This window comes from Grus americana, chromosome 6, assembly GCF_028858705.1.
Source record: "Grus americana isolate bGruAme1 chromosome 6, bGruAme1.mat, whole genome shotgun sequence".
In the NCBI taxonomy this organism is placed as follows: Eukaryota; Metazoa; Chordata; class Aves; order Gruiformes; family Gruidae; genus Grus; species Grus americana.
Genome location: NC_072857.1, coordinates 27,137,126 through 27,163,313, shown reverse-complemented (window position 1 = coordinate 27,163,313; position 26,188 = coordinate 27,137,126). Strand labels below are relative to the sequence as shown.

General features: G+C 36.4%; 2 protein-coding genes across 4 annotated transcripts in view; one reads left to right on the top strand and one right to left on the bottom strand.

Moving 5' to 3' along the window:
- CERKL (ceramide kinase like) overlaps positions 1–17,660 on the top strand; it is a 55,659-nt gene extending 37,999 nt beyond the window's left edge. For 2 of the 3 annotated variants that reach the window (XM_054829903.1, XM_054829904.1), the window contains exons 5-13: positions 3,585–3,727; positions 9,662–9,736; positions 11,188–11,365; positions 11,646–11,714; positions 12,047–12,075; positions 12,160–12,268; positions 15,254–15,350; positions 16,584–16,759; positions 17,523–17,660. In XM_054829903.1, the coding sequence (XP_054685878.1) occupies positions 3,585–3,727; positions 9,662–9,736; positions 11,188–11,365; positions 11,646–11,714; positions 12,047–12,075; positions 12,160–12,268; positions 15,254–15,350; positions 16,584–16,759; positions 17,523–17,604 (958 nt within the window). In that variant the 3' untranslated portion in view covers positions 17,605–17,660. Of the gene's footprint in view, positions 1–3,584; positions 3,728–9,661; positions 9,737–11,187; positions 11,366–11,645; positions 11,715–12,046; positions 12,076–12,159; positions 12,269–12,644; positions 13,761–15,253; positions 15,351–16,583; positions 16,760–17,522 lie in introns of those variants that run through there. The other variant, XM_054829905.1, reaches the window with a different exon arrangement.
- Positions 17,661–17,807: 147 nt separating this feature from the next.
- ITGA4 (integrin subunit alpha 4) overlaps positions 17,808–26,188 on the bottom strand; it is a 41,441-nt gene continuing 33,060 nt past the window's right edge. The window contains exons 23-28 of the mRNA XM_054829901.1: positions 25,874–25,981; positions 25,003–25,122; positions 23,468–23,587; positions 22,857–22,955; positions 22,527–22,646; positions 17,808–21,664 (exon numbers count right to left, since the gene is read on the bottom strand). Coding sequence (XP_054685876.1) covers positions 21,572–21,664; positions 22,527–22,646; positions 22,857–22,955; positions 23,468–23,587; positions 25,003–25,122; positions 25,874–25,981 — 660 coding nt within the window. The 3' untranslated portion in view covers positions 17,808–21,571. The remainder of the gene's footprint in view (positions 21,665–22,526; positions 22,647–22,856; positions 22,956–23,467; positions 23,588–25,002; positions 25,123–25,873; positions 25,982–26,188) is intronic.

Genomic DNA, 26,188 nt, shown 5'->3' with positions numbered 1-26,188 from the left:
CTGTGGAAGTCTTATAGCATTCTTACAACTCTATTGGAATATGCAGCGAGCCATACAAGAAGGCTTAAATAGTGTTTTATAGTCTAATCAATTTCTATTAGTGCTAGAAACTCACAGAGTTAGGTGAGAGAATATATCTGAAAACGTATGTATGTATTCCAGATTCTGAGGATAACTTCTTTCCAATTAAGAAAGGCCTTTTGGGATGCTAGCTGGGGAACCAGTTTGTCCTGGGAAGCAGATATGAAGACAGAGAAGAAAAAGCCTGGGTTGTATCATCTTGCATAAACCCTTTCTACTCTGAGTCATATTCAAGTTGTTTCATCTTTGATCATTGGGTAGAGTCACTGGAGTACTTCTCCTGTAAGACTTCTCTCCAGTAGCCAGAACTAAGGGGAAATAGGAACAGAAGAACTGGAAGAAAATAACCCTTAAGTCAGCATGATGCTAGGATTTTTGAGGTGAAAAGATCCCTGTCCTTTCTAAGTTAGCTGTTTAAGTGTTGGGGTGTTTTCTTGTATTGGGAGGGCTACAGGGGTGGCTTCTGTGAGAAGCTGCTAGAAGCTTCCCCAATGTCCGACAGAGCCAATGCCAGCTGGCTCCAAGATGGACCCACCACTGGCCAAGGCTGAGCCCATCAGCAATGGTGGTAGCGCCTCTGGGATAATGTATTTAAGAAGGGGAAAAAAACCCCACCACCAAGAGCAATTGCAGCTAGAGAGAGGAGTAAGAATATGTGTGAGGAACAACCCTGCAGACACCAGGGTACCAGAGCAGAGATTCCCCTGCAGCCCATGGAGGTTAATGGTGGAGCAGATATCCACCTGCAGCCCATGGAGGACTCCATGCTGGAGCAGGTGGATGACCAAAGGAGGCTGTGACCCCGTGAGAAGCCCATGCTAGAGCAGGCTCCTGGCAGGACCTGTGGACCCATGGAGAGAGGAGTCCACGCTGGAGCAATCTGTTCCTGAAGGACCGCACCCCATGGAAGACACCCACACTGGAGTAGTTTGTGAAGAACTGTAGCCCGTGGGAAGGACTCACGTTGGAGGAGTTTGTGGAAAACTGTTTCCCATAGGAGGGACCCCACGCTGGAGCAGGTGAAAAGTGTGAGGAGTCCTCCTCTGAAGAGGAAGGAGCAGCAGAGACAACATGTGTGACCCCCATTCCCTGTCTCCCTCACTGAGGGGCGAGTAGAGAATTTGGGAGCAAAGTTAAGCCTGGGAAGAAGGCAGGGGTTGGGGGGGAAGGTGTTTTTAAGATTTAGTATTTATTTTCTCATTATCCTACTCGGATTTGATTGGCAATAAATTAAATTAATTTTCCCCAAGTTGAGTCTGGTTTTGCCTATGACAGTAATTGGTGAATGATCTCTCCCTGTCCTTATCTCAACCCATGAGCCTTTTGTTACATTTTTTGTCCCCTGTCCAGTTAAGGAGGAGAGTGATAGAGTGGCTTTGGTGGGCACCTGGTGTCCAACCAGGGTGAACCTGCTACACTCATGTGGAAATTAAGTAGCTTTTATTATCAGAGGTTATGAGCAAAAATGAAATTTCCAAAGTGTTTGAATAATAAGTTTTATAACTTCTTAAATAGCCTGTCAGTTCAATTTATGAAATACAATAGCACTTCTGTACCTCCTTTTAGATGTGGAAGGCACTGTATGTGGTGGCAAGAGCTAAGGTAACTTTTGTGCTACTTCTGCATGGCAGAGTTCGTGTAGTCCTGATCTGCCTTGCCTGAGCTTCAAAGCACCTGGAGGTGAGTTAGGTTAGGCCATGCCTGCATGTATTAGTCTGCTGCACTGGAATTTAGGTACTTATCCCAGTTGGCAGTGTGCTTTTTTTCCCTGCCTTGGGGCCAAGCCTTGGTGACAAACAGAGAGAGTGCAGCTGTGATGCTGCTATCTCAGCTGCATTTTCTTGTTTGTACAATGACAGAAATACACAATATACTTGCTCCCTAATCAGGAGCCTACAGTATTATGGATATTGTTTAGAGTAGCCCCAGTAAGTCAGACTTTAGTGAACAGTTGGTTAAGAAACTTGTGTCTGATGGTTAGACAGATGTTTCTTCCTCTAAGAAGCCTTCTTCAAGGTCTTAGTCAAATCTGTTTGCTCAAGACTTTCTACTCCTTATGCGTAGCAGGTTGTCACTGATTAGCTTTGGAATCCGTGGTCCCTGAAGATATCTTTATTTCCAGCCCAAAAGGCAACTCTTGATGATTAATGCTAAATTAATAAAAATATGTTACTCCTTGGACTCTTCATCTATTTCCAATAACAACAAACACAAAATCAGAAGAAAATATATCTGTTTTCAAAAGTGTTAATAGCCAGAAGACAATCCACATAAGTCCTTCCAGGTGTACAGTTTCTCGGACTGCAAAGTTTAACTGGTTTTGCTGCTGTGGCAGAAACTTTTAAGCCTAGGAATAATCCAATCTAGACCAAAACCAAGACAAAAGACAGGAGATGACTCCTAATTGCAAGCAGGAAGAAAATGTGCTCTGAACTTTTGCTATATACTCTTCTTTGGTTTTTTTGTTTGATGTGGGCAGTGTTTAACTAGATAGAGGAAACATTCCTAAAAAGTTAGAAATTAAAAAATAGCTAGGAAATAATAATAGGAACTGAAGAAAAATGTTAAAGGAGCTGAGATAATTTAATTTAAACATTTAATAACATAATTATTTTCTTATAAAGACCTTACCAGTTTTATCTGGTTGAATTATTGGACATAGTTTTGCAACTGCGTTCATACAGATAGATTAAAAAAAAGATATTTTAAGTAAGTGTTTCCTAAAGTAAATCTGACATTTATATTGCAAATGCTTGGAGTGTACTATTACTGTTTTTATCATTAAAATGTGTTTATCTTAAATACATGTAACTTTCAAACATTACTAATTTGGAGAATCACCTTAATAGTTACTTAAATAAACAAAACCAGAAAAAAACCCACCAGCTGACGTTTGCTGTAACAGAGCTTTTACAGACAAATGCATTCCTCTCTATAGCCACAGCAGGTGGGAGTTTAATTACATGCTCCAGAAGGAGTGATTAAGTACCTTCATGCAAAGGATTGCTGGCACTAGGGTTTTATACCTTCCTAAATCCCTCAACTGCCTGCATAGTGTGTGGAATTAGCTGAATTCAAGTATTTTTAATTTTATTGTAATATTTGGTGAGTTGTTATGATAAAGGCAATTAAAAAGCATTGGAATGCTTGTGTGGGTCGATACTGAGAGATTTAAAGAAGTTTTCCACTGAGGCACTTGAGCATATGCAAGTCTTCCATCTGATCAGTTCACGTGCATAACATGTGATAAGGTAAGAAATAATTTGTAAGTTGTTAAATATATTAACTCCTACTCAGATATGAGAAAGCAGGAATAAAGATGCTTATATTCTGTTAGTTAACAGTCACTGATCTGACAGTGAAGCTCTAGCTTGTTCTAAGGAATGGGTTTTAGCTATTTGAAATACCATTACGTAGATGGTGTGTGATAGCTGCCTTTCACTTGTTTGCTCAGCTATGGAAGAATTTATTTTGAACTGTTTAGCATTTTTGTTTTGTAATAGGGTAGTTTGTGTCGGTGGGGATGGATCTGTCAGTGAGGTTGCTCATGGTCTACTACTGAAAGCCCAGATAGATGCTGGAAAAGACACAGACTATATACCAATGCCTGTCAGAGCACCGGTTCCTCTTGGAGTAATACCAGCAGGTGAGTCTGAAAGGTACTGTTATATTTTGTAAGTCATCTGTTTTAAGTCCCTCTGGCATGTTTTACAGTTTTGGCTACAAAAGGCAGTTCTTGGTGCTAAAGCTTCAGTTACTTAAGGGAGCTATTGAATAAATGTCCTAAATTAATGATTTAGATTGATTACAAATGACTAGATTTTAAATCATTATGATAATTTATAGTAATGGAACAGATGAGCTCTTTGCCTAAAGGAAGAAGCTCAGGAAGAAGAAAACTGAAATAATTTTCAGCTGATCCATGCAAAGATCAAGTTTTGCCCTTATTTGCTGCCAGAAATGATAACAAATGAAAACTTTGTTCTCTACAATTCCCTTAATATAAGCCATGCTGTTTCGCTTCTCTCCAGTTTTCTTGGCAGGATTCTCAGTTGGATTCATGCTTTGGGTCTATTTTTAAATGGTGTCCCAGGAATACATTTTGTAGATTATATTAAAAAAAAAACCAAACCAACAAACCAACAAAACAAAAACCCAAACACAACTGTGCACACAAAACTGCTTTCTCTCTCCTTTACTTCTACAGACCTGAAAATGTGTGCATCTCTCTTGAAAAAATCCTCCTGCTCCTTTATTAACTTGTACTTAATGTCTTGTGGTGTGGGTTTTTTTGTGTGGTGGTGGTTGTTTTGGCGGGGGGTGTGTGTCCCTTCTCCTCCCAGTTTTTGTATTTGCCCTTCTCAGAGTATAACTTGGGTCAGGCAGGGAGGCTTAGCTAGAATTAGCACAGGCAGGGTTGATTCTGGACAGGTATATAAACCACTTCTCTTTAAAAGAGGATGGATATTTTTGTACGGACACCACCCTCTGGTGTGGATGTTGATGTGACTACTTGATGTAATTTCTCAGATGTTTTTAACTAGTAAGGAAGAAATGCCTGCAGCCAGGTGAACAGCAAATCGTTGTTTTCAATTTTCTACAAAAAAAGGAACAAGTCTCTTCAGAACTCAGGAAGCAGGTTTTAAGTGCTCTGACTTGCTTTACACTTCTAAAAGCAGCATTAAGACAGGGACTAGTTGCTTGTAAAAACGCAAGATTACACTAGCTTTTTTCAAGTTAAAAAAAAAACTTGGCAAAACTTGGTATTGGCAAAAGATACAGTAATATCTCAAACACATGAAGCAAATGAGTTTTAGTACAGCAGTTGGGCCATCACTTATCAATTCAGTTGCTGTGAATATTTTGATGATGTTAACATGGAATCTCTCCAGCACTTGACTCCATGCTGTTTGGGCATGCTTAGGTCACTATGCCTCATCATTAGTGCTTACTCTTTTCAGGTTGAGACAAATAAGTCATGATCAAAAAAGATTTGTAAACCCAAAAGAATGCTGTATGGCTTGTTACGCAGAGTCCCATAGACTTTGTTAAAAGAGGGTGGGAACAATGTATAGAGTCATAGTGTGAGAAACTCCTTAATGCATTCTTTAAAATAATCTACAGCTTATTTTATTTCGATATTATTGATATTTCAAAAAGTAGTCAGTTAGGAACCAGATAAGTATGATACATACTTATGTACATGAAGAAGATGGAACTCAATGGCCAATTAATTTTTCCCCCCACCAGAAATCCATTGAACCAAATTATTAGGATTCTCCAGCTGAGTAAGAATAGAAACTGTATTACGGGACAGCATTATTTGAGCAGCTTAAAATCTGGGTTTAGCCTCTATTGTTAGTAGTTAAGACAGCATTTTGAAGTTTCAGCCAACTTGATGGGAAGGAGCTGCTCTTGAAACAGTTTACCTCCTGAAGAGAAAGGTCTAGAGGGGAGTGTGTTTTTACTAAAATACTCTGCTGAGCTGCCTTGTTCTGGTCCCAATCAAATGGATGAGATGTGGGGAAGCCTGCAGTTGTACTGCTGGCCATTAGCAGGAGTGTTTGTTGCTATGGGAACTACTGCTAAGAAACTGTACGGAGGGGGGAATGGGAGAAAGGGGAGGGGGAACTGGAAGGACATTAAAAAAAGCTATCCAGTTGTTACAGAACAAGAGACAATCTATATCTGATGACTGTGAACCTTTTGGTCCTTAATGGTTCGTTTAAATAAATTCATGATTTCCAGTTAATTCAGAAAATGAAATATTACTGAGGAGCTGTTAATTTGTGTGATATTTCAGGCAAAGAACCAAAATTTTGGTGCAGTTTTCATCAGAATTTTAGCTATGCTTGACTAGGAAGTCATTACATCACATTTATCTGTTTGGATGGGGGAGACATTAACAGCCTTATGAATATTCATGTTGTCTGGTTAATTAAGTTAATTGTACTGCAGAAGTGCTTGCACTTCCAAGGACAATTTTTTTCTCTACAATTTCTGTTTGGTACCTTCATCAGTCATGTTTTACATGACCGGCAGATACTTTGTCCTTACTGTGATGCTTTTGCAAGTTTCATAGGAAAGAGGTTGTAGGAAGTTGTTTGTAATGTCAGGAAAATGGGCTTATACTTTGAACAGAATTATAATTTTTTAATAATAAAATCTTGTTTGTTTCTGTTTAAAAAATGCTGGTGACAGAGATGCTGGAGTTGTATGGAGGAAACCTTTTTACAGTAAATTGAGTAGTTGGAGTGAGATCTAAAAATGTGACTGTTAGAAATCTGTGAGGGCTGCAAGCCCATTCATGAGCATCAAAGAATATTATTAGTCTCTAAACTAATATGATAGTGTTCAGGGGAACCATCTTGTTATCGGTAAATAATATTCTGAGCTTACATAAGGGAGAAAAAAGGTTTAAATTACTTAGGAAGATGAATAGTGGCATTAAACTCACTATTATTGAATAAACAATTAAATCAGCAAAGCTTATATTTTTTTTTATGATAACTTTCATTGTTTGCTTCTGTTTATAAGATTTTTGTGTATGTGTGTGTGGCATCCTCCTTGTATAGGACCCAGGTAATGACACATTCAGTCATTACTGGCATCAAAATGCTGTTACGCATATATTAAGAGTTTTTTAGAGAAGGTAGTGGTACTTGCTACTGTAAAACTGTGCATGTTCTAGATCTTCCACTTGTGGAAGGGTGGATGCATTACTTACGGTTTTGAACACAGGCAGGACTTGTTTTATTTTCCCAGGAGTCATGAAAGAGTGGAGTTTTGCCTTGTTTACTGCTGCAAATGTTAATGAGCTCCGCAGATTTAAGAGAAGGATGCAATTACTTGTGCCTATCCTGTTAGTAAGAATGAGATTTAACTCTCATTAAAGTCAGTATGAAGATTGGTATTGACTTCAACTGTGGTCAATTGTTGTCTTGCTGCCATCTGTATTACATCTGTATTACTTAAATGAGGAATCCCTGTTTTAAGACATACCAAGCCTGATCTTCAGAAGTATATTCCACTTTCTGCTCTTTTATTAGCTTGATCTTCAGTGACAAAGAAAAATATTTTTTTCAGAATAACAACTTCCCGGTTGTCAGGTTACGGGAAATAAACACAATTTGCATGATGTGTAATGATCTGCTCTTTGTGTGTGTGATTTCCTTTGTTTTGGAGAGGTTCCCATAAAATTTGATGAGAGTTGAAAAAAATTATTTGAAGGAAATATTCGAGTATTTTTGAGCTACTTCTCTAGCTAGCTTCACTGGCTAAGCAGAATTAGTTGAATCTAGAGGTCATAAGTCATTCAAACATGAAATGGTATTGGGCATATAATTGTATTATTCTGTGAAGAATTGCTTTTTTAGGTCAAACCTAATTTTTTGTCACTGAACTTTCCTTATAGAACTGTATTTTATGTTCACTGAATTGAAAACCTCACTATTTTGCATAGTAAATGGTATCTAGAGCCACATTTTTGCCCTTTCTTTTTTTATGCATATTGTACAGAAAGGAAAGTTCAAATTACTTTTAGTAAGTTGTTGGATATAAGTTATTGAATATAAATGATTGAAATTGTAATATTCTTAATAAACTGGACTTCCTGTTAGTATATCTAGAGAGACTTTCTTTTGGGAGAAAAAAGCAAAGACTTGCGTTTAGCTTTTGAAATTGTCAGTTTATTCTTTCAAAGTACTTCATAATCCCAATTCGCTGCATTTATTTAAACATAACTTTTTTTAGGAAAAGGAGAAAGACATTTATAGTCACCTGTAAAATTCTTAGACATGTGAATGAAATTACTTTTTTTTTAAAATTGTTTAAAGAATAAAACTGTACATAACCTGATTTCCACCACTGGAGATGTAAACTTAAAAGAATGTTTTGTATTAGTTCTTTTAATAGATGCACCTCACGTCTTTCATGTAGTAGGAACCCTGGGGGCCTTACTCAGAGCTCCTTTCTCTGATGTTATGAAGGCTTTCCACGAGGTTCTGAGTATTTTGAATTACTGCCAGAGACTAAGGTGCTGTAAGGACATAACAGGTGCTCTGTGTGATACTGAGATAAAACTTGCAGTTATTTTACAAATTCTTATTCTGATAAATTATTGGAAAAAAATTGAAGCATATACTCCTGAATAAGAATGAAAAGATGCCCTTAGAGCTTTGTAAGTATGTACATCAGTCTTTCCAAATTTAGTCGTTGTTTTAATACCACTAATGTGACATCAAAGATTGCAGAGTTTTGGGATGAGCATAATTTTTCAGTCTGGTACATGATGCTTTTAAAGTGCTTATTTAAATATTGAGTGCCTTTTGTTTGAAATGTGATAGTCGTTCCCTTTCTTCTCTTCTCTCCCTCACTTCAGAAAGACAAGTTTAAATGCTTCCATAAAACTTAAGGCAAATTTAGCATCCAGAATTGTCTATTGCTGCTGCAACATATTAAATAATTTAAGCAACAAGAAAATGATTTGAAGATCTAACTGAACTTATTCCTTTATGGAATATTAGGTTCCAAATTGTTCTTTTGTAATTTTTGTTATTTTAATTAATCTGTTGTTGAATTATTCATCCCTTAATCAGTGATATGAAGAAGGTGAATATTCTGCTTGCTTGGTGGCAGACTCTGGTTCTTTATATGTGCAGAAGTGAATCCCATGGCCCTACTGCTTGGCTAAGAAATGCCAGGAATGGGATCAATGAGAAAAAGCAACCTGAAATTCTATTAAACCTGTACCCATTTAGGAAAGACACAACTGTTCAGGATTTTTAAAATAAATTGCCGTTTAAAAGTCAACTGATACACAGATACAGAATGTGTATACATTAAAGCAAAAGGGCAAAATTTACATGTATATCCACGTTTCTTACGCAGGTAAAGTGACTTGATGTATGAATCGCCACCAAACATGGGTCTCCAGAACCATGCTGCTTTCTCTTACAAACTGATAGCTAGTTTTCCACTCTCTTGTCCAACTCCATCTTGACATTGCTAGTTCTTGACTTTTTGACTTTTTTTTTTCTGTTTACCACCTGATTTACTGCTCTTCACCTTGTCTCAAAATAAATGAATCTCTTCTATCCAGTGGCTAGTAGTACAATAGGTTTACACTGGCTGGGTATTGTATTATTTTTTTCTACCTTAAAAATATTTCCCAAATATATCTTATTAGATAATCTGCCTTCTTGTACAGTTCTTCAGTGCAGCACTTAGGTATAGAAGTAGTGATCTTTAGGGAGATGGGTTAAAAAAAACCCCGAACCAGGCAAATTTTGCAAAGCTTCCCCTTCCCCCCCTCCTTGGTTTTTATGACACTTATGAATGAATTTGCAGAGAGGATTTTATAGAATGTCTAGAAGTTTTAATGGTTTTAATTTGTACTATTCAGCATTTCTGCTGTTACCAGCTGTTACCAAGACTAAGTAATTGGGGAGAGGGGCATTCTCTTTTTGAAAATGCAGTAAATGTCTCAGTTTCTTCATTCAAATAAAAGTTGTGGATTATTTTTTTTCTTGTTATTCTGTATCTGTCTTATTTTTACAATAGTTTGTGTTCACTTTTACAGGTACTACTAATATCTTGGCCCACACTCTCTATGGTATTAAGCATGCAGTGACTGCAGCATTGCACATTATAATGGGTAAATGTTTTTACAGATGTTTTCAGGTTTTAAATAATGAAGCAACGTTTAGAAGTTTGCCATAACCAGTTGTTTAATAAAGATACGGCATTATGCTATATCACTGTAAACTATATTGTGAGACTTTAAAACCCAAATGATTCTATCCTCATTTATAACGTACTGGAAAGGTTATGATTCTTTGAGTATAGTTTAGTAGCAAAGGTTGCGGACCTCATCTTCTGGTACCTAAATTCTGCCATGGAATAATGCCTGATTTTGGCATTCATGCCCTATTACTGATGTTCTGTTAAAGCAAAAAGTAACCTTTCCCAGACTCGATTGTGTGAACAGTGTTACTCTGTGTGTGGTGTTATGCAATGATTGGTTGCATTAATCACTTGATTATTTTAATTTAATGTACCTGCTGAAGACAATAGGAAAATATACAATACCGTCAGCTTGACAAAGTGGTTAGAATTAGACTTTTCAGGGAAGTATTGTCATTTTTCTGAGAAAGTATCATTCATGTCTTTATCTCTCTGTACGTGTCTTTTAGACACTAACAGTTTCTTTAAGAAAGCTTTATTAGTAGGAAAAACTGTATCACTTGCCATTCAGTCTGCACACTAGGTTTTTGAATGTGAAAATGTAGTTATGCTAAAGGAAAAAACTACGTTGCCAATGCAAACCTTATTTTCAAGTCTTAGGAAACAACAAATACTTAGTTGGGCAATGTTAATATCCCTGTCAAAGCAATTTTTCTTTAGGATGCTTTTTATTAAATAAAAAAGAGAATAACGGGGAAGATAGTTCCACTTTGAGTATCTTTTCTAGATTGCAGTCAGTAGTGGAAGAGACTTTGCTCCGTTTCGTAGATATTACTATACAAGCCTTTACATGCAAAATCTAAAACTGTATTTTTAAATCAGAGATACTCAATCTAATGAAAACCACCGAGGTTCTATTACATTAAAAAATGTATATACCCCTCCTGGAACAGAATTAGATGTCTAAATTCTATAACTGTAAACATAAATATATTTAAAACCTATATTTAAGAGTTCCTGTAACTCCTCCAGTACAGTGTTCATTCATTACAAACATTTGGTGGAGTGGTTGGAAATATTTATGTAGCAATATTGCATTTTCTTTGATGCTGAGTTTTGAAAATTTGAATAGAATTAGGAGTCACACCCTATGCGGCCTGATAGAATTGCTGAATTTTTGCCCTAACATTTTTAATATTTTGAAGCATCTAGATGTTCCTCTCTGAAATTACTGCTTTAATAGAGTCTTAATTATATCTAGATTAATTTCAGTTTCAATCAATAAAACTTGACTTCCAAAAGAGAGAAGAGTCTGGAGTTTTTTCTCTCAGTTAAATTGGGTGGAAAGGAAATGGTAAGTTGAATTTAATTTGAAATACAGATGTTATTTGTAATTTCTGATCTTTATCTTTGAAATTTTAGGACATATTCAACCAGTAGATGTCTGTACTTTCAGTACCCCCAGCAAGCTTTTGCGGTTTGGGTTTTCAGCTATGTTTGGTTTTGGTGCAAGGACTCTAGCTTTGGCTGAAAAACACCGTTGGATGCCCTCCAATCAGCGGAAGGATTTTGCTTTTATCAAAACACTGGCAGATCTCAAGTATGCCATGAACTGTTATATTTTTCTAGTATTTCTTACTTTCTTGAAGAAAATCCAATAATTAATGTAGTAAAAATATAGACACCAGTGATTTAGCTATCTTAACTTCTTAATTGCAGACAGATTTAACTCAGATGTGATGTATATCCCTCTTAGAAGTTAAAGAGGAGATAAATTCTGTTTATTCAGCGTTTTCTTTAAATCATCTTAACTTGGATAAAAGTTTGTCTAGCAGTCAGAATATTGGTTTACATTATAATAAACATCAATACTTTTCTAGGCCAGAGGAATGTGAATTATCATTTCTACCTCTACAAATTCCACAGGAAGAGTCTCATGAGAATGACAGGTAAGTAAAACTGTGTCAAACAATTCCAAAGCTAAAAAATATGTGTCTTTGAAGATAAAATTGTACAAATTCTTAAATTTATTCAAATTTGATCATCAGGTAAAACAATCTTAAAAAAGATTTATTTTGACAACTGCAAACTTGTAGACTTTGTAAAATCTTCCCTATAGACTATAGAGAATTTTGTTACAAAGCAGTTTTCCGCTCAGTATTACTGGTTTGTTCAGTTCCGTTAATCCGTTCTTCCACTGAGATCTTACTTTTTTCTAAAAATGTTTAAATGTACTGAAGTGACTTTAAATTATTTTACCTATGTGTTTCTACCCTTTTAGAAAGAAGAAGGAGAAAATTAAAAAAAAGGGTGAGTTTTTCCTTTTATGATTATTTAAAAATGAACTGTGGCTTGTTAAGCTGGAGTAATATAGAATTACTCTGTTATATTTAGGTAGCAAGGATCAATGGCACAAAATTCAGGGTCACTTCCTGAATGTCAGCATTATGGCAATCCCTTGTCTGTGTTCAATGGCACCACGAGGCTTGGCACCTAATACGAGGTCAGTAGGGGTTTAGCGAATTAGTCATGTCTATAAATTCTGACATCTTACCTTAAGACCTTGGCTTTTCCGAGAATATGAGCCTATGTTTAGGTAGTCTGGTCCCTCTGGAATGGGGGAGGGAGCATGGACTGCAGCAGACTTGATAATCCCAGGAATTGTAATCAGTTTTTGGATCAGCCAAATAAGGTCAAGCAGTCTAACTAGAATAATGAGTGGATAATTGCTGTGATTAAATTAGTTGGCAAGTCTGACTTAAGTAGTAGTCATTGAGCAGTCATCTGTCGTAGGATTTGGCTATATGTAGAAACTTCCTTCTTGGATTTTATTTTATTTTTTTCAAATATAAAGGTGGTCCTCATCTTCTGCTTTACAGCCAGCAAAAATGAAGTATGAATCTTTCTCCTGTCATGAAGAACTGAAATTCACACTTCTGTCTTTTGTTGTCGTTTTTGTTTGGTTGGATTGGGGTTTTTTGTTTGTTTGTTTTCCTGACCTTGGGAATTACAGTTTATGCCTATAGGGTTTTGGAAAACAAATGGGTATGTAATCTGGTTGTTGACATTGACTCATGTTGCCTTTAGCTCATTGTTGAGAGCATGCTTTGTTGTGGTCAAAACGGTTATCAGGTGATAAATATTTATACTTGATGTATCCAGTTGAGGATTAAGCAGAGTAACAAGTACAAACTTTGTAGTTGTATGTGAAATACAACGTGATCCCTCAAAAAAGAATGCAGAAACTCATATATGTGTGTGTGTGTCTATTAAAAAAACCCAACACTCAGGGAAGTTTATGGAATGAATCTGTTTTGTTTAGTTTGATTATTATTAAGTGAAAATAGATGTGCCTTAGAATTGATCAGGTATTTTTCTTCAAATTACTGGTGGATCTGGTAGAATTTGACTTCTTGGAAACAATATAGAAACAAATGTTTTTGATGAAACTCTTATTGAGAAGTTTTCTTTGCTACAGAGGTCCTGCTAAGCCTCATACAACTCAAGATAGTGCCCTGATACTGTCCCCTCAGGAACTTACTGTTCAGCCTTTAGCGTGTTACATACCAGTCAGTAGAAAGATTCTGACAAGAATTGAAGAAATTGGTCTTTTTTAGCTTTGCTTTCTCTTTCCATCTGTTCTGGCACTTGTTTCTCAGTGACAGGGAATTTTATGACAACTCCATGCAATTATTGCAGGTTTGAAGGAGCCTGTTTCTCATACAGTGTAGTTGCTCTGTAGATCCCCCTATCTTTTCATATAAGGACACACTTTTTTCCCCCTCTTTTTAAAAATAACCTTAGGTGTGCAGTCAGCTGTAGTAGGGTAAGAAAGAGTAGACTCTTCAGACAGGTGCTTCGTTTCTCATAGTGTATAGTATCTTGGCTGTAAGGCTTTTCAACAGTGGAAATCTAAATGTTGCACTAATTATTATTAGAGACTCAAGACCCATTATGGAAGCATCAGCTAAACTGAGCTAGGTTTCTTCACTCTGTCCTATTTTCTCCAAGAGTTTTTTGCCATGTGAAGACATTTGAAGTGAAATGAAAGCTTCGACTGCTGTTTGTAACTCTATACTAGTCTAAATTCGCAGAAACATGTCAAGATACATTTAACTGTCTGCCCTATGTGAGCCATGTGGGACATTTGTTTCTCACAGCGTAGGTGTTGTATTTCGCTGCAAATTGGACTTTCAAGAGAATTAATGAGAATTTTTAGTCATCTCTGAATGTAAAATGCCATAGTGCCGAATGTATTGCCCAGTAGCCTCCTGTGCCCTTTTATTGCAGCAAATATAAGGAGGCAACTTTTTCAATTTCACTATCACTGTTTTCTAAATCAGCAAAGTAATGCTACACCAGGTGACTTGTTTAATACTTATGGAAAAATTATCATCCTTGATTGTGCTATGTCGTCTGAGAACGTTCCTGATGCAGTCATGCAGTAGCCAGAGAACTATGAGCGGGGAGAGATCTGTGGTGGTAGGCTGGAAATATATTTTTTAAACATTCTTAACATATTTTCCAAGCATACATGGAGAATAAATAAATATATATATGTATGCATATATATTCAGAAGATACGAAATACATCATCTCCATATAAAATTCAGTCTCAGCAGTGATTGTCACGTTCTTCAGATCTTCTTCTTGAACATTGATTTGTATCTATAACTTAAACAGGACTTAGGCATGATTGCATTGAGATTCAGGTTGTTAGGTTCTGCGACAAGGTACAGTTGCATTAAGGAATCTGTGAATTGATACTAGCTCACTGGCTGACCCAAATTCTCAAAGATGCTAGAATATCAATGGTGACTGGATACCTAGGACCATTGAGTATCTGCACTGCAGGGTCTCTTCTTGATTAATCTCTAGTATCTGACTGGTTTATCTTGTACAAAATTCCCTTCAGTTTTTAACTTTTATGTGCTTTGTGAAATGTGTAAGCAGAACTGTACTGAGAATTGCTAAAAGAATAGCGGCATAGTTCAAGATCAGGATCTTTGTTAGAGCAGCATGAGTGTTAACGGAGGAGATGAAGGAACCCATCTGCACTGGGTTATGTGATGGGGATGTGCTTGCATGCATCATGGGAATGGTTTCTTGGCAAAGCTCTGCCTCACAACATTTATGGTAATCATTATACTTTGCTGGAGAGAAAAGCAAAAAGATAAATTTGTGATCCTCAATGTTTAAAAATCATCTGTTAAGTAGAAAAGCAGGGTTTTTTAAAATTATATGTATTATGGTCAATAAATTATGGATATTGATAAGGGAGTACAATTTTATTATTACAGTGTGTGTTATAACTATATCGATGCTAAATAACCTCAATTGTATAGTTTATATTGATCGGAGGGAAGGAGGATTGGCAAAAAGGTTTAAAAAAAACATCGAGACTATTCTATTAATCTATTTCGAAGAGCCTGTTAAACTTCCAAATTAATGAATTTTCTTGTGGAAACTAAATTGGTCTGCTTTTCAGGTTGAATAATGGAAGCATGGCTCTTATTGTTGTACAAAATACTTCTCGAACAGAGTTTATAAAACATCTGAAAAGATACACCAGCATAAAAAATCAGGTACTGTTAATTTCTTTCTGGTGATTATAAAAAGAACAGTTCATCATGAAGGTAGACATACTGCAAGAGTTAATGTTAGCATCCTCATAAGGAGACTTAGCTTCCTGTCAGAATACATTAGCCCCCTTTTTATCTGATTTTTTTTTCTTTTAAATCACTAGACTAATACCGATTAGCCTATTTCAGCCCATCTGTTGTGGTTTAAATTGTATTTGTGTTGTACCATAGTTTTACGGGTGTAAAACCCTTTCATCACAATAAAGGAAATGCATGCTGTATCTAAATTTTGTGTAGTACAGAGATCAAGAATGCAGACTCGGGGGGCATCATGCAACTCTCTGTAAGAAATAGGTAAAGTCCATAATTTCAGCAGATCAGTGCATGCTATGCTGGTAGCAGTGGATTATGACCATTGATTTTTAGCAGGTATGCATTCCATCTAGTTATGAATGTTTGCAGAACTGCATTTCAAAATTGTGGTCATTATTCTGTCTTTGAAGAGAAAAATGAAGCCTCGAAACACAGTGCCTTATTGCTGGCCTAAATACCCCGTGCATAGCCTAAGTGTACTGGTACTCATTCAAATGTTTCAGGATTATGTGAAATCACTTTTACAAGAAGGTTTAGATTTGAATTAGATAACCGTTCAACAGTCAGAGGGTTTGGGGGGGGGTGACAATTCCATGTGACAGCACTAACAGCTGCATTTAGGAAATAGTTTATGCTTTCCAGTTATGCTTTTGGAGGAAGGCTTTGCTTTTCTCTGTACCTTTATAGTTAGAAATTAGACAAGGAGATGTGGACCCTCCTTTAAACTCAAGATCACCATTTACTGGAATTCTAACTAGCCTTGTTTAGGACAGGATTACTGGTAATGATGAACAGAGCTCAGGAAGAAGTCTGCTTGGATTTTCACATACTCTGAAAGCATGTGCCATTTTGGTCTGTGCAATATATACCACCTCACCTGTAAATTGAGCAAGTCCGATACGGGAATGCAAATGGAACACTACCATTTTTTCTGAGGCACTATTTAGGATAAAAGCTTGTTAATCTGTAAATGCTAGCTGGAATATATAATGCCTGATGTGGTCAAAGCTAGAGTTAAGTGTTCTCACTTACTTAAGACAAAAAAAATAAAGCAAGCTTTTTAATTTCAAGTAATCCAGTTTGTTGCTAAGCTACCACCGATATCTTTCATCTTCATTTAATATGTATCTGTGTTTGGTTTAGTTCAATTTTCCCTTTGTTGAGACCTACACAGTTCAAGAAGTAAAAGTACAACCAGGGCTTAAATGTGGGCTTGATGCCAAGGAAAATACATATTTGAATGCTGCTTCTGCGGAAGGAAATTACCCTTGGAATATAGATGGAGACTTAATGGAAGAAGCATCAGAAGTTCATGTTCGGTAAGTATTACATTTATGGACTGTATAGCTGTAACAGATTAGTACTGCAATCTCAAGTGTATGTAACACAGATGACACCAAAACTGGGCGTTTTAAATACTCTAAGAACAATCCTTTTGTGCACTGCACAGTCTGGCTCCTTTGGCATTGTTTCAGCCTCTGCCCTGTTGCCTTGTGCCCATCTTTGGAAGGTTTGTTATGACCCACTTGGCCTTTCCTGTCTGCTGCTTCATCAGCTTCCAGCTCCATTCCAGTACTTCTTTCTGCCTCTTACTTTACCCTTCTGTTTCTTAGAGGAGAACAGAAGCATAGAAAGGTCTGTGACTCTGGGAGGAGCTCCTTATGGGATAAGGATTCCCAAAAAATCAGTGTGTGTAACCTTAATGAAAACCTGTAGTTGTTCAATTGTGGGAAACTTAGCACTGCTTGAGAATAGTCTCCCTATGTAGGATCAAAGAGACTGTGAATGCATAGGAAAATGGAGGATTATCAGTGGAATTAAATGGGTGATGGCTCATTCTTCTGCGATGCACACAGGATTAGTCAAAGGCACAGAGCTCAGAGTAACAGTCCGATATGTTAAAAGACAGATCATGTTATAGGATATATACTTCTAAAGATGACTGTATAGGAAGTGTCAAAATGTAATTAACTTGATTTTATTCCATATAGCACTTCATACATATTTGTTCTAACACACACCCTGCACCCCCCATTGCAAGAGTTAATGAAATTGATAAAGTTTGACTTCCTCACTTCACAGGGTGCATCCGCAACTTATTAATCTCTATGGTGTGAACACTGATGACCTGGAGAGCTCCCAAGCAACATGCAATTGCATATAGAAGGGACACGCTGCCAGTTCTGCTTTAAAGAATCCTTTTCTCACCTCTATGGACAGCTTTCCAAGGTCCCAGTCTTTCACTCACTGAACTCAGTTGTTGTAGCAGAAGCTTAACTGGGATGTTTGTAATATTTCTGGTTTTAAATTCTTATCAGGTTATATATTTTTATCAGGCTATATTTAAGTGTAAAGAAACTGTTAGGCTTAGCAAGAAAAAATGAAAACTGATTATATTGGTCTCGTATAAATTTAGGGTTTGAGAAGCGTCTGTCAGAAGAAAATTTTTTTTTCTTTAAAATTATTCTAGCTTTTGCAATAAATACAGTATGAGATACTTTTAAGTGTGCTGCTGCTATCCATGTTGTCAGGTAACTCATTTCAAATAGACCTGGTGAGTGGAGGTATGGTACCACCTTATGCTGAAGAATGGTGCAAAATACAGATTTTTTTTTTTTTAATCAAGTACTTCCATTTCTAGTATCATGTTTAATGTTGCCTTAATGTATGTGCTTTCAAATTGTTTCTAGTCAAACAGTAATATAGAATATACTGATGTCTTATACAGCTCTTTTTGGTTGAAATGTATTTTAAAGACTACTCTTTGTACAAAATAAGTATTTAAAAATATTTTATCTATCCTAGAACTGAAACAATATTCAGCATAGGTTTTGTTGTTGCTGAGAATAAAGTTATGATAAATAGAGTTGACTTAAATTTTTATAATTTCCTTATTTTTATCAGTGTTTAGAGTTTTTGTTTGTAACTTTATTTAACATTTAATACAATTATTTGAGAAGACAGCAAATTAAGACTATATTCTTTCTGGAAACTGGCTTGCTTTGAGATGATGAGAAGTAGCAGAACGACAAGTTTGTCCGTCTGCAGGACTACAAGGATAATGAACATTTTCCTGTTCGCTTCTCTATGAATCGTTTGGAAGGTGGCTGACAAGTAACGGTAAGAAAGCTGCATTCTCTCATAGCTAGAATGAGTTGCTTTAAGTTCTTTCTTCAGTAAGCAGTCGAGTAGAATGTGAAATCCAGAACTTTTAAGATTTTGTTAAATCAAGGCCCTAAGCCTTTACATGGGATCTATACCTACTATATTTTATTTGATTCTAAATACCACTTGCTAAAAATTCTTACCTGCAATAAATACGCAAGACAAAGTACTGCCCCTAAAGCACTGCAGGTGATTATTTGTCTCCTAAGGACAAGCCGTTACTTGTTGAAAATGTCACGCAGTTTCTGCGCTCAAAGCTGGCCAGCAGTAAAGGCCAAATTCCTAGACAATCAAATGCCTGCTTCGCGGGCAATTATTATAGGAATCTTGTAGGTAGTTCTGCTCTTTGCACTGGAGTTAGTGGCTGCAGAGCAGGATCAGAGTCACAGCATCCTTGGGGCTGGAAGGGGCCCTAGCCCAACCTCCTGCTCGGAGCAGGTCCAGCCACGAGATCAGATCTGGTTGCTCGGCGCTTCATCCAGTCCAGCCTTGAAACCTCCAAGGATGGAGACAACGCAACCTCTCTGCACCCCTGTCCGATGGCTGGGTGGCCTTGTGAGGAAAATGTTTTTCTTTATGTCCTGTTGGAACCTCTCATTTCAGTTTATACCTGTTTGAGTCGCAGTGAGTAGTCTCCAGTTAAATTACTATAACTGATACTATATCACATTGAGTATTTTTAACATGTTAAGACAATTCAAACTGAACTTCTTAAAGTTCTCTAAGAAGGAAATTATAGCTACATTTTGTAGATTTAACTGTTTTTATTACATAACTGAAAATTAACAAAGCACTTGAACTTGCAGAAGAAATAGCATCCATGTGCTTAACTTGTTGGGGTTCTTTTTAATAAAATGAAATTGAGTGGGACTTTACAACCTTGCCACCACCAGGACATAGTACATTCAATTTTTGTCAGCCTGGTTTATAAAAGTTAATTGAATTTTGCTTCATATCCTAAGAACGGGCCACCAAAATTTACATTTTAATAAAATCTGAATAGGAAGTATACCATTTCTAAGGCAACATTATCACATGTACTGATATAGGTAAACAATTTCAAAGATAAATAAAATGCTTTAGTTTCACTTCTTTGCATTGTTTGTACTAAAAAAGAATGTTAATACTTTTTCCAGTATTTGAGGTATGTTTTTCACAATATGCTGTAATATCAATCTAATTTCTGTTCAAAGATATTTTGGTTAAAGTGCAAAAGTTCACTAAAGCCCTTTGGAAGGTAAGCATTTTGTGTATATTTTCATTGACTTGAAGAATGAAATATTTTCTTGCACATACTTTATTTTGATTTTTAAAAAAAAATATATGCACATTCATTTGTCCTTTGCAGAAGATTTTAGAGAGAAAATTTACTTTGGAGTGATCCACATTTTTGGCATCAAAGTCAAAAGAAATTACAAAATGGTCCCCAATACCTTTAGAATCTGTGGACAATACAGCTTTTATGGCACCAAATACTTAACAACAGTACTTGTTGAAGGCACTCTGTATCACTTCAGAGTCTCAGGCTAATTCCATATGAGGTGCAGATTCAAAGTGTATATACATATTACATTCATTTCTCCCTGCAGTTCAGAAAGACATCAAAGGCACAGCAAGAAAGGCCATATTGCATACTGCTGTCAATAAATTCAGTTATTGAAGAAGCTGTACATTCTCCAGTTGTACTGGGAAGCAAAGTAACACTTTCTTCCCTGGATTGTACTATTTCACCAAAGCTAGGTGGCAGTGCAAACTTATCTAGCTGAAGAAACTTCCTGTAGTAGCAGAGCAGTGGTTTGAACCATGTTTCTATTCAGTCATTTGCCTTTCTGCTCAGTGGCTTCTGAGGATGCCTGTTTGGGTGGTATTTATCTGAAAACTCCACAAGAACCCAAGCTAGCTCTGCAAATGACTTCCTCATTAAGTACTTTCAGGTAAGCGGTGGCATTTGGCCCAGAAAGGTTGGCATTTGGAGTCTTTTGGGTATGTGTTTTTCTGTTTTGTCATCACGTGAAGTCTTTTTTTCAAGTCCTGGAAGAATGCCAGTACTAAATAATACTATGCTAAGTACTATAGAAAAATCTTCAAATAAATAAAAATAAATACTTGCTTTAAAAAAAGCCAGGTAGAAGTATTTCATTGGAGAAGTCCAAAACATCATGGCAGCAATATGTGAGGAAAGGATGAAACAACTAAGTCTGTCATGCTTGCAAGTACCACATTAAAGATGGCTACAAATTACGATCGCTGACACATCACTCATGCTACAGCTGCCAGAGGATTCTGTGCTGCTTCTCCAGCCTACCCCACAGAACTCCCTGCTCCGAATCCCCCTTTGACCTTCCCGGTTCTGGCTTGCCTGGGTGTCTAAGACTCTGCTGCATTGTGGCTGTGCCTGTGAAGCCAAAGCTTACGAGGTTACCTTCAGAAGCCCAAGAGAGCTTCTGATAGCTGCTTTCTACATCTGTGCGTTCTACTTACAGTCCTTCTATTGGTTTAAGCTAATTTTACCTTTGTAAAACTGCCAAAGTTGAGATGAGGGAGGATTTCTTCTTGAATGTCTAATACAAAAATTATTGAAACTTGAAAATGAATAGAATAACTCATGCTAATGTGTTTGAGAGCTTACTTTCCAGGACTGGCAAACATTATTACTTTCTAGAAATTCTTCTTTCTGGTAAGTAATTCTTCTTCTCTTGATCTTTAGTGTTCTTCTGTCTGTTTGAAACCAGATATATAGCATTTCAAATATTACTGAGAGACTTCAAAACAAACTGTTTTACCATTTTCATATTAGAAAAACAACAGTACTCTAAGGTGTAGTCCGCCCTACAGTTCAAGGAAATAAAGCCCATTTTGAAAGAGTGAGCAAGCTCAAGACCGGTTTTCTTGTCGCTGATCTATCTCCCATGAATGAACCTGAATATTAAATTCTTCGTTTTAAAACCAAACGTTTATTTGCCATCTTACTCATCTTTGTTCCCATTTGTAAAACTCCAGCTGTCTCTTTTGTTCTTGTCTTGAGGGACTGGTTTGTATTGCCTTTTGAAAAAGCCAATCTGAAATACACAATTTTGGAATCTGTTGTCAGCAAATTTTTGTTATCAAATCTAAACCATAAAAGATAAACTAAAATAAAACGCATGTCTGTGGTGCTTATGAACAATGGTATTTGCCATTGCTTTGTCATACCAAGTAATCAAGTGTTACTCATCAATCAAAAAAGTGGGTTTGCTTTTTCTTTTACTTTTTGGGAGGCTAATACTCTCCTGCAAGGAGTAAGCACATGTGGGCTTGTGAACTGTAAAAGCCCACAGAATCCAGTATTTTTTACATTGTGAAATGGTAATAAAACTTTCCTGTGAAACTTGTTTCATTTCTACACTTCCCTGGGAAAAAGGCTGGATGGAGAAAGTCTGCATGTAGGTAAAGAAGTTAACAGTCTCTTAATTGCTTGTCAGAGGAGGTGCATCCTTCATAGTTTTCTTTTTTTACTTATGCACAGGATTTTTTTAGCATTTATGTTGCAGTTTAAAATCTTAAACATTTTATTCTGGAATGAAACTATGTTGTAGCCTATTAGTCATCAGGTGTCAAGCGACATTAAATGTGGAGCACCATCCCACAAAAATGATCCATTTGATATCATTAAATTATGTAAATCATTTGCAAGCATGAGATGCCATATCAAACATGGGAAGGGGTTTGTGGTGTTGAGTAACAGAAGATGTAGAATGTGCAGAAGATAAAATGAAGGAAAAGGGAGAAAAACCCCAAGTTACAGGAGGAATTATGTTTCTTTAGAAAGGACAGATAATAATAAAGTATTATTTATGTTTTAATCTGCATTAAAAGATCCAAAGATCCACCAACAGTGTGAATTTCTGACTTGAGAACAATTGAGAAATACTGAAAACCTACCTTCCATAATATAAATGAAAGAAGCAAAAACAAGGTAACACCAACTATTAAGCCTATTCCAATAATTAGCACAGTAACGCGGTATTTTGGCTTTTGGTGGTGCACTCCTTCCAAATAGACCTAGAAAGCAGAAAATAAGTGTTTAGTGCTAACTGATTTTTTTCCCCCTAAAAGATACTGAAACAAACTAGGAAAATTAATTACATTCTTAAGTAATTAAGATCATATTCATTGCCTGTGCATAGATATGTATAGAATTCCACAATTTTAATTGCTGTTGGTTTTTCTACTTTAACAAGTTTATCAAAAATTCATTAAGAGAATTCTTACATATGCAACTTGCTTGTCCTTATGTAGTTCAATAACTTTTGCATTTTTTTCTGGTGAGGCTGTTGCTCTTACTTCAAACTTCAATACTGATGCATCATCCTGATTAAAAAAAAAGTCTATCTTTTAAAAAAATAACTTCAACACATTAATTCCTACCCAGCAAAAATGGTAACACAGCTGCTCACAGAAACAGAATCTCACACAAACACACAATGGTGCCTTTTTCTGATCACAAAACAAATTAGTACCAGAAGCTGGAATGAAGCCCAGTTGGATTTTACTTAAGTCCACATCCATGCTGCTTTTCTTAGAAAAGTACAATTATGAGTTGAAATTAAATCCCAATCCTACATAACCCAACCAGAACAGTCAAAGCAACACATACTATAAAATAAAGTGATAATCTAAAATACGTATTTTTCAGTGGCTTTAATTTTTCATATATCACCTTGAGACTTAGCATTGAAAACAAAAAACAGGTAACACCTAAAAAGATTTGGATTTAATCACATTGTTTGCAAAAATATATTACTACTCAGAATTTATATGCAGAGAATACTGCAAATATGTCTTGAAATATTCCCCTCAAGTATGAAAAATTCACGTGTTACCATTTCTAAAAGTGAAGGAGTAGCCTCCAGATGCAACTGAACGGTTGCTTCTTTTCCACTTTCAAGGTTTCCAAGCTTGCAATGTATTTGCAAGCAAAGGCTGTCATTTTTCATGCAGTACTGCAGAAGGGAGGGAAAGATTAAAACTTAGGTTTATCGACTTTATCATCTTAGTATTAAAGACACTCAGGAACATAGTAAAACAAAAAGATCTGTGTTTTTTTCCTGAAAAGTCAGGGTGTAACTCTAGGTTGTCATCCATCACTGCCAATCCATAGGTGCTAAAGGAACAGTACAAGGGACCAACCTAATTGTTATAGAAGACAACAGGTCATTTTCCTTAAAAATTCAAATTTTTTTAGACTGAAAAGTAACAATTGTCATGATTTGGTTATATGGCTTTTTTACACTGTTTCAAATTAGCTTTTATCAAGAATGGTAAATGACAATGACTATATGATATCCAGTATAAACAGCATAATTGATCGATCCTTACACTTGTACACTGCCAGCTAGCACCATTTCACTCAACTTTGGAGAAGACAAAAAAGCAAGCCTGTACACGATTATATTCTTTGTCCAAGACAGCAATGCCTGAGTTCTGATGTGACATTCTAGTGCAGGCTTTCTCTCAATCATTGGTTGATGATCCTTGTAATTTGCTTACTTACAGTCCTGAATTAACATATTTTTAAAACATCCAGCTTCTTTTAAGATGAAAGTATTAAACAAAATTGTACTTTATCAAACACAAGTTGCAGGACACTGATTTCTATGAGAACAAACCCTCAAAAATGTAACACTAGAACAGCAATTCTGGTTTGGACTACGTAGCCAAGTATCTCATCTCCAGCAGGGTCCATTAGCAGGTGCAGAGGGATGAGCTTGAACAGGCCAGGCATGTACGATATTCTCTCAGCCTCCCAAATATTTTTAATAAGAAGTTCCTGAGCCAAAAATCATTCCCCTATATTTTGTTATTCTTAATAACTTTCAGTCCCATTAACTTGTATGGTCTCCCTTGGAATTAATTTATTTTTAGCGTTCATAACCCTTCAGTAAGAAATTCCACCACGAGTACTACTTTTGGGGTTGTTGGTTTTTTTTTGAACCTCGCTCTTATTAGTTACATTTGATGGCACTTTTTTGATGTGGAAAAGACAATGAATATTTGATCTGCATACTTCATGTAATTAAAATTAAGACTGTTTTTCCCACATGCATCATTTTGGATTTGTTACTGGATTTCATCTGCCGTTCTGTTTGCCCACTGACTGTTACATAACCATTCTGCAGTTCTTTGTAGGTGACTGTCATCCACACTGACTGCAGTGACATGTCATTAATCTACTTCCTCATCTCAGTTCTCACCTCTTTCACTGAAGTCACTTATGGCTATGCTGAACTTATCACAGGTCACACCACTAATCCTGGGAAGACTGCTCTGGTGACCTCATCATGTAAGATATACAGTTGTCTTACAGCTTCTTCATACAGTCATTTATTTCCCACTGATGCCAAAAGACAGACCTTACCATTTGTCTCTTAGCAGGCTTTGAAAAGAAAGTGACAAGATCCTTTAATATGTTTTCATTTTTTTCTGCTGCACTACAGTTTCTGGGATATTGATTATAGGAGCACTGTCCAACTGTTGTCTGGAAATAAAAGTAACATAATTATGCACTGTTAGAATTAAATTAAACATCAGATAATCAGAATACAGATTTCTGAAAGGCAAAAACCTCAAAAGGAATGTAACTTTTACTTTCAGCATTCTAAAACCCATGGGCTGAAGATCATCCTATTCTTGTTCACTCTGCTTCCCCACAGCTCACAAGCTTGTGTGTTTCTGTGTACACTGAGTTACACACAACGGTTTAGGAAGTAGATATGACTGAACCAGAAAGGGACTTGAGGTTTTTGTGCTCATTTGAGTCAACTACGGTAGGCATATTTAGACATATTGTAGACATAAGGAATCTCTTGCACCCTATTTTAGCTGATTCTTATGAGTATTAATGTTCTACAAAGGAGAAGACTGTATACTATATATTCTACATAACCATGAATATTCTGTTCGATATGAAATAATTAAGACTGATGGACTGGATTCTTTAAAGAGTTACCCACTGCAGAAGTTCTTTGATTTGTTTTAATACAGTGTATTCTACTCCTTAACAGCAGGAAAGAATTGACAAATACAGCTGCAGGCCAAGGATCAAGCTTTGCACAGATGGATTCACTGAATTCAGGGGGACTCTAATAAGGACCTAAGGTATTAGGTATGACTGAAAGAAATGGATAGAAATCAAATACATACTTAGTACCTAGTTCTGCTATGCTCTGCTTCTCTTTTTCATAGAATTTGTACAGCTAATAAAATTATATGAAGTAACCTGTGCTTACCTTGATATCCAATATGTTGAATAATTTGGAGTCGTCGGGCGGAAAAGCATTAGGTATCATTATCTCTAAGTTTGTATTTGGAGCCATGCTTGGTCCTGCACTGATAACCTTGTGGGGAAAAATGTTACACATTTAAAGCTTTAATTCATGGTAGCTATTCAAGTAACAAACAAAAAAACCCCCAAAGCCAACCCCCAAAAACCCCCATAAAACTTCACAGAACGGGGTGGCACCTGCATTGTTACCCTGTCACAAAAGCAGATTCTGCTAGGAGTTGTGACATTTAAAGAGATGAGTTGCTTAATTCATTCTGTA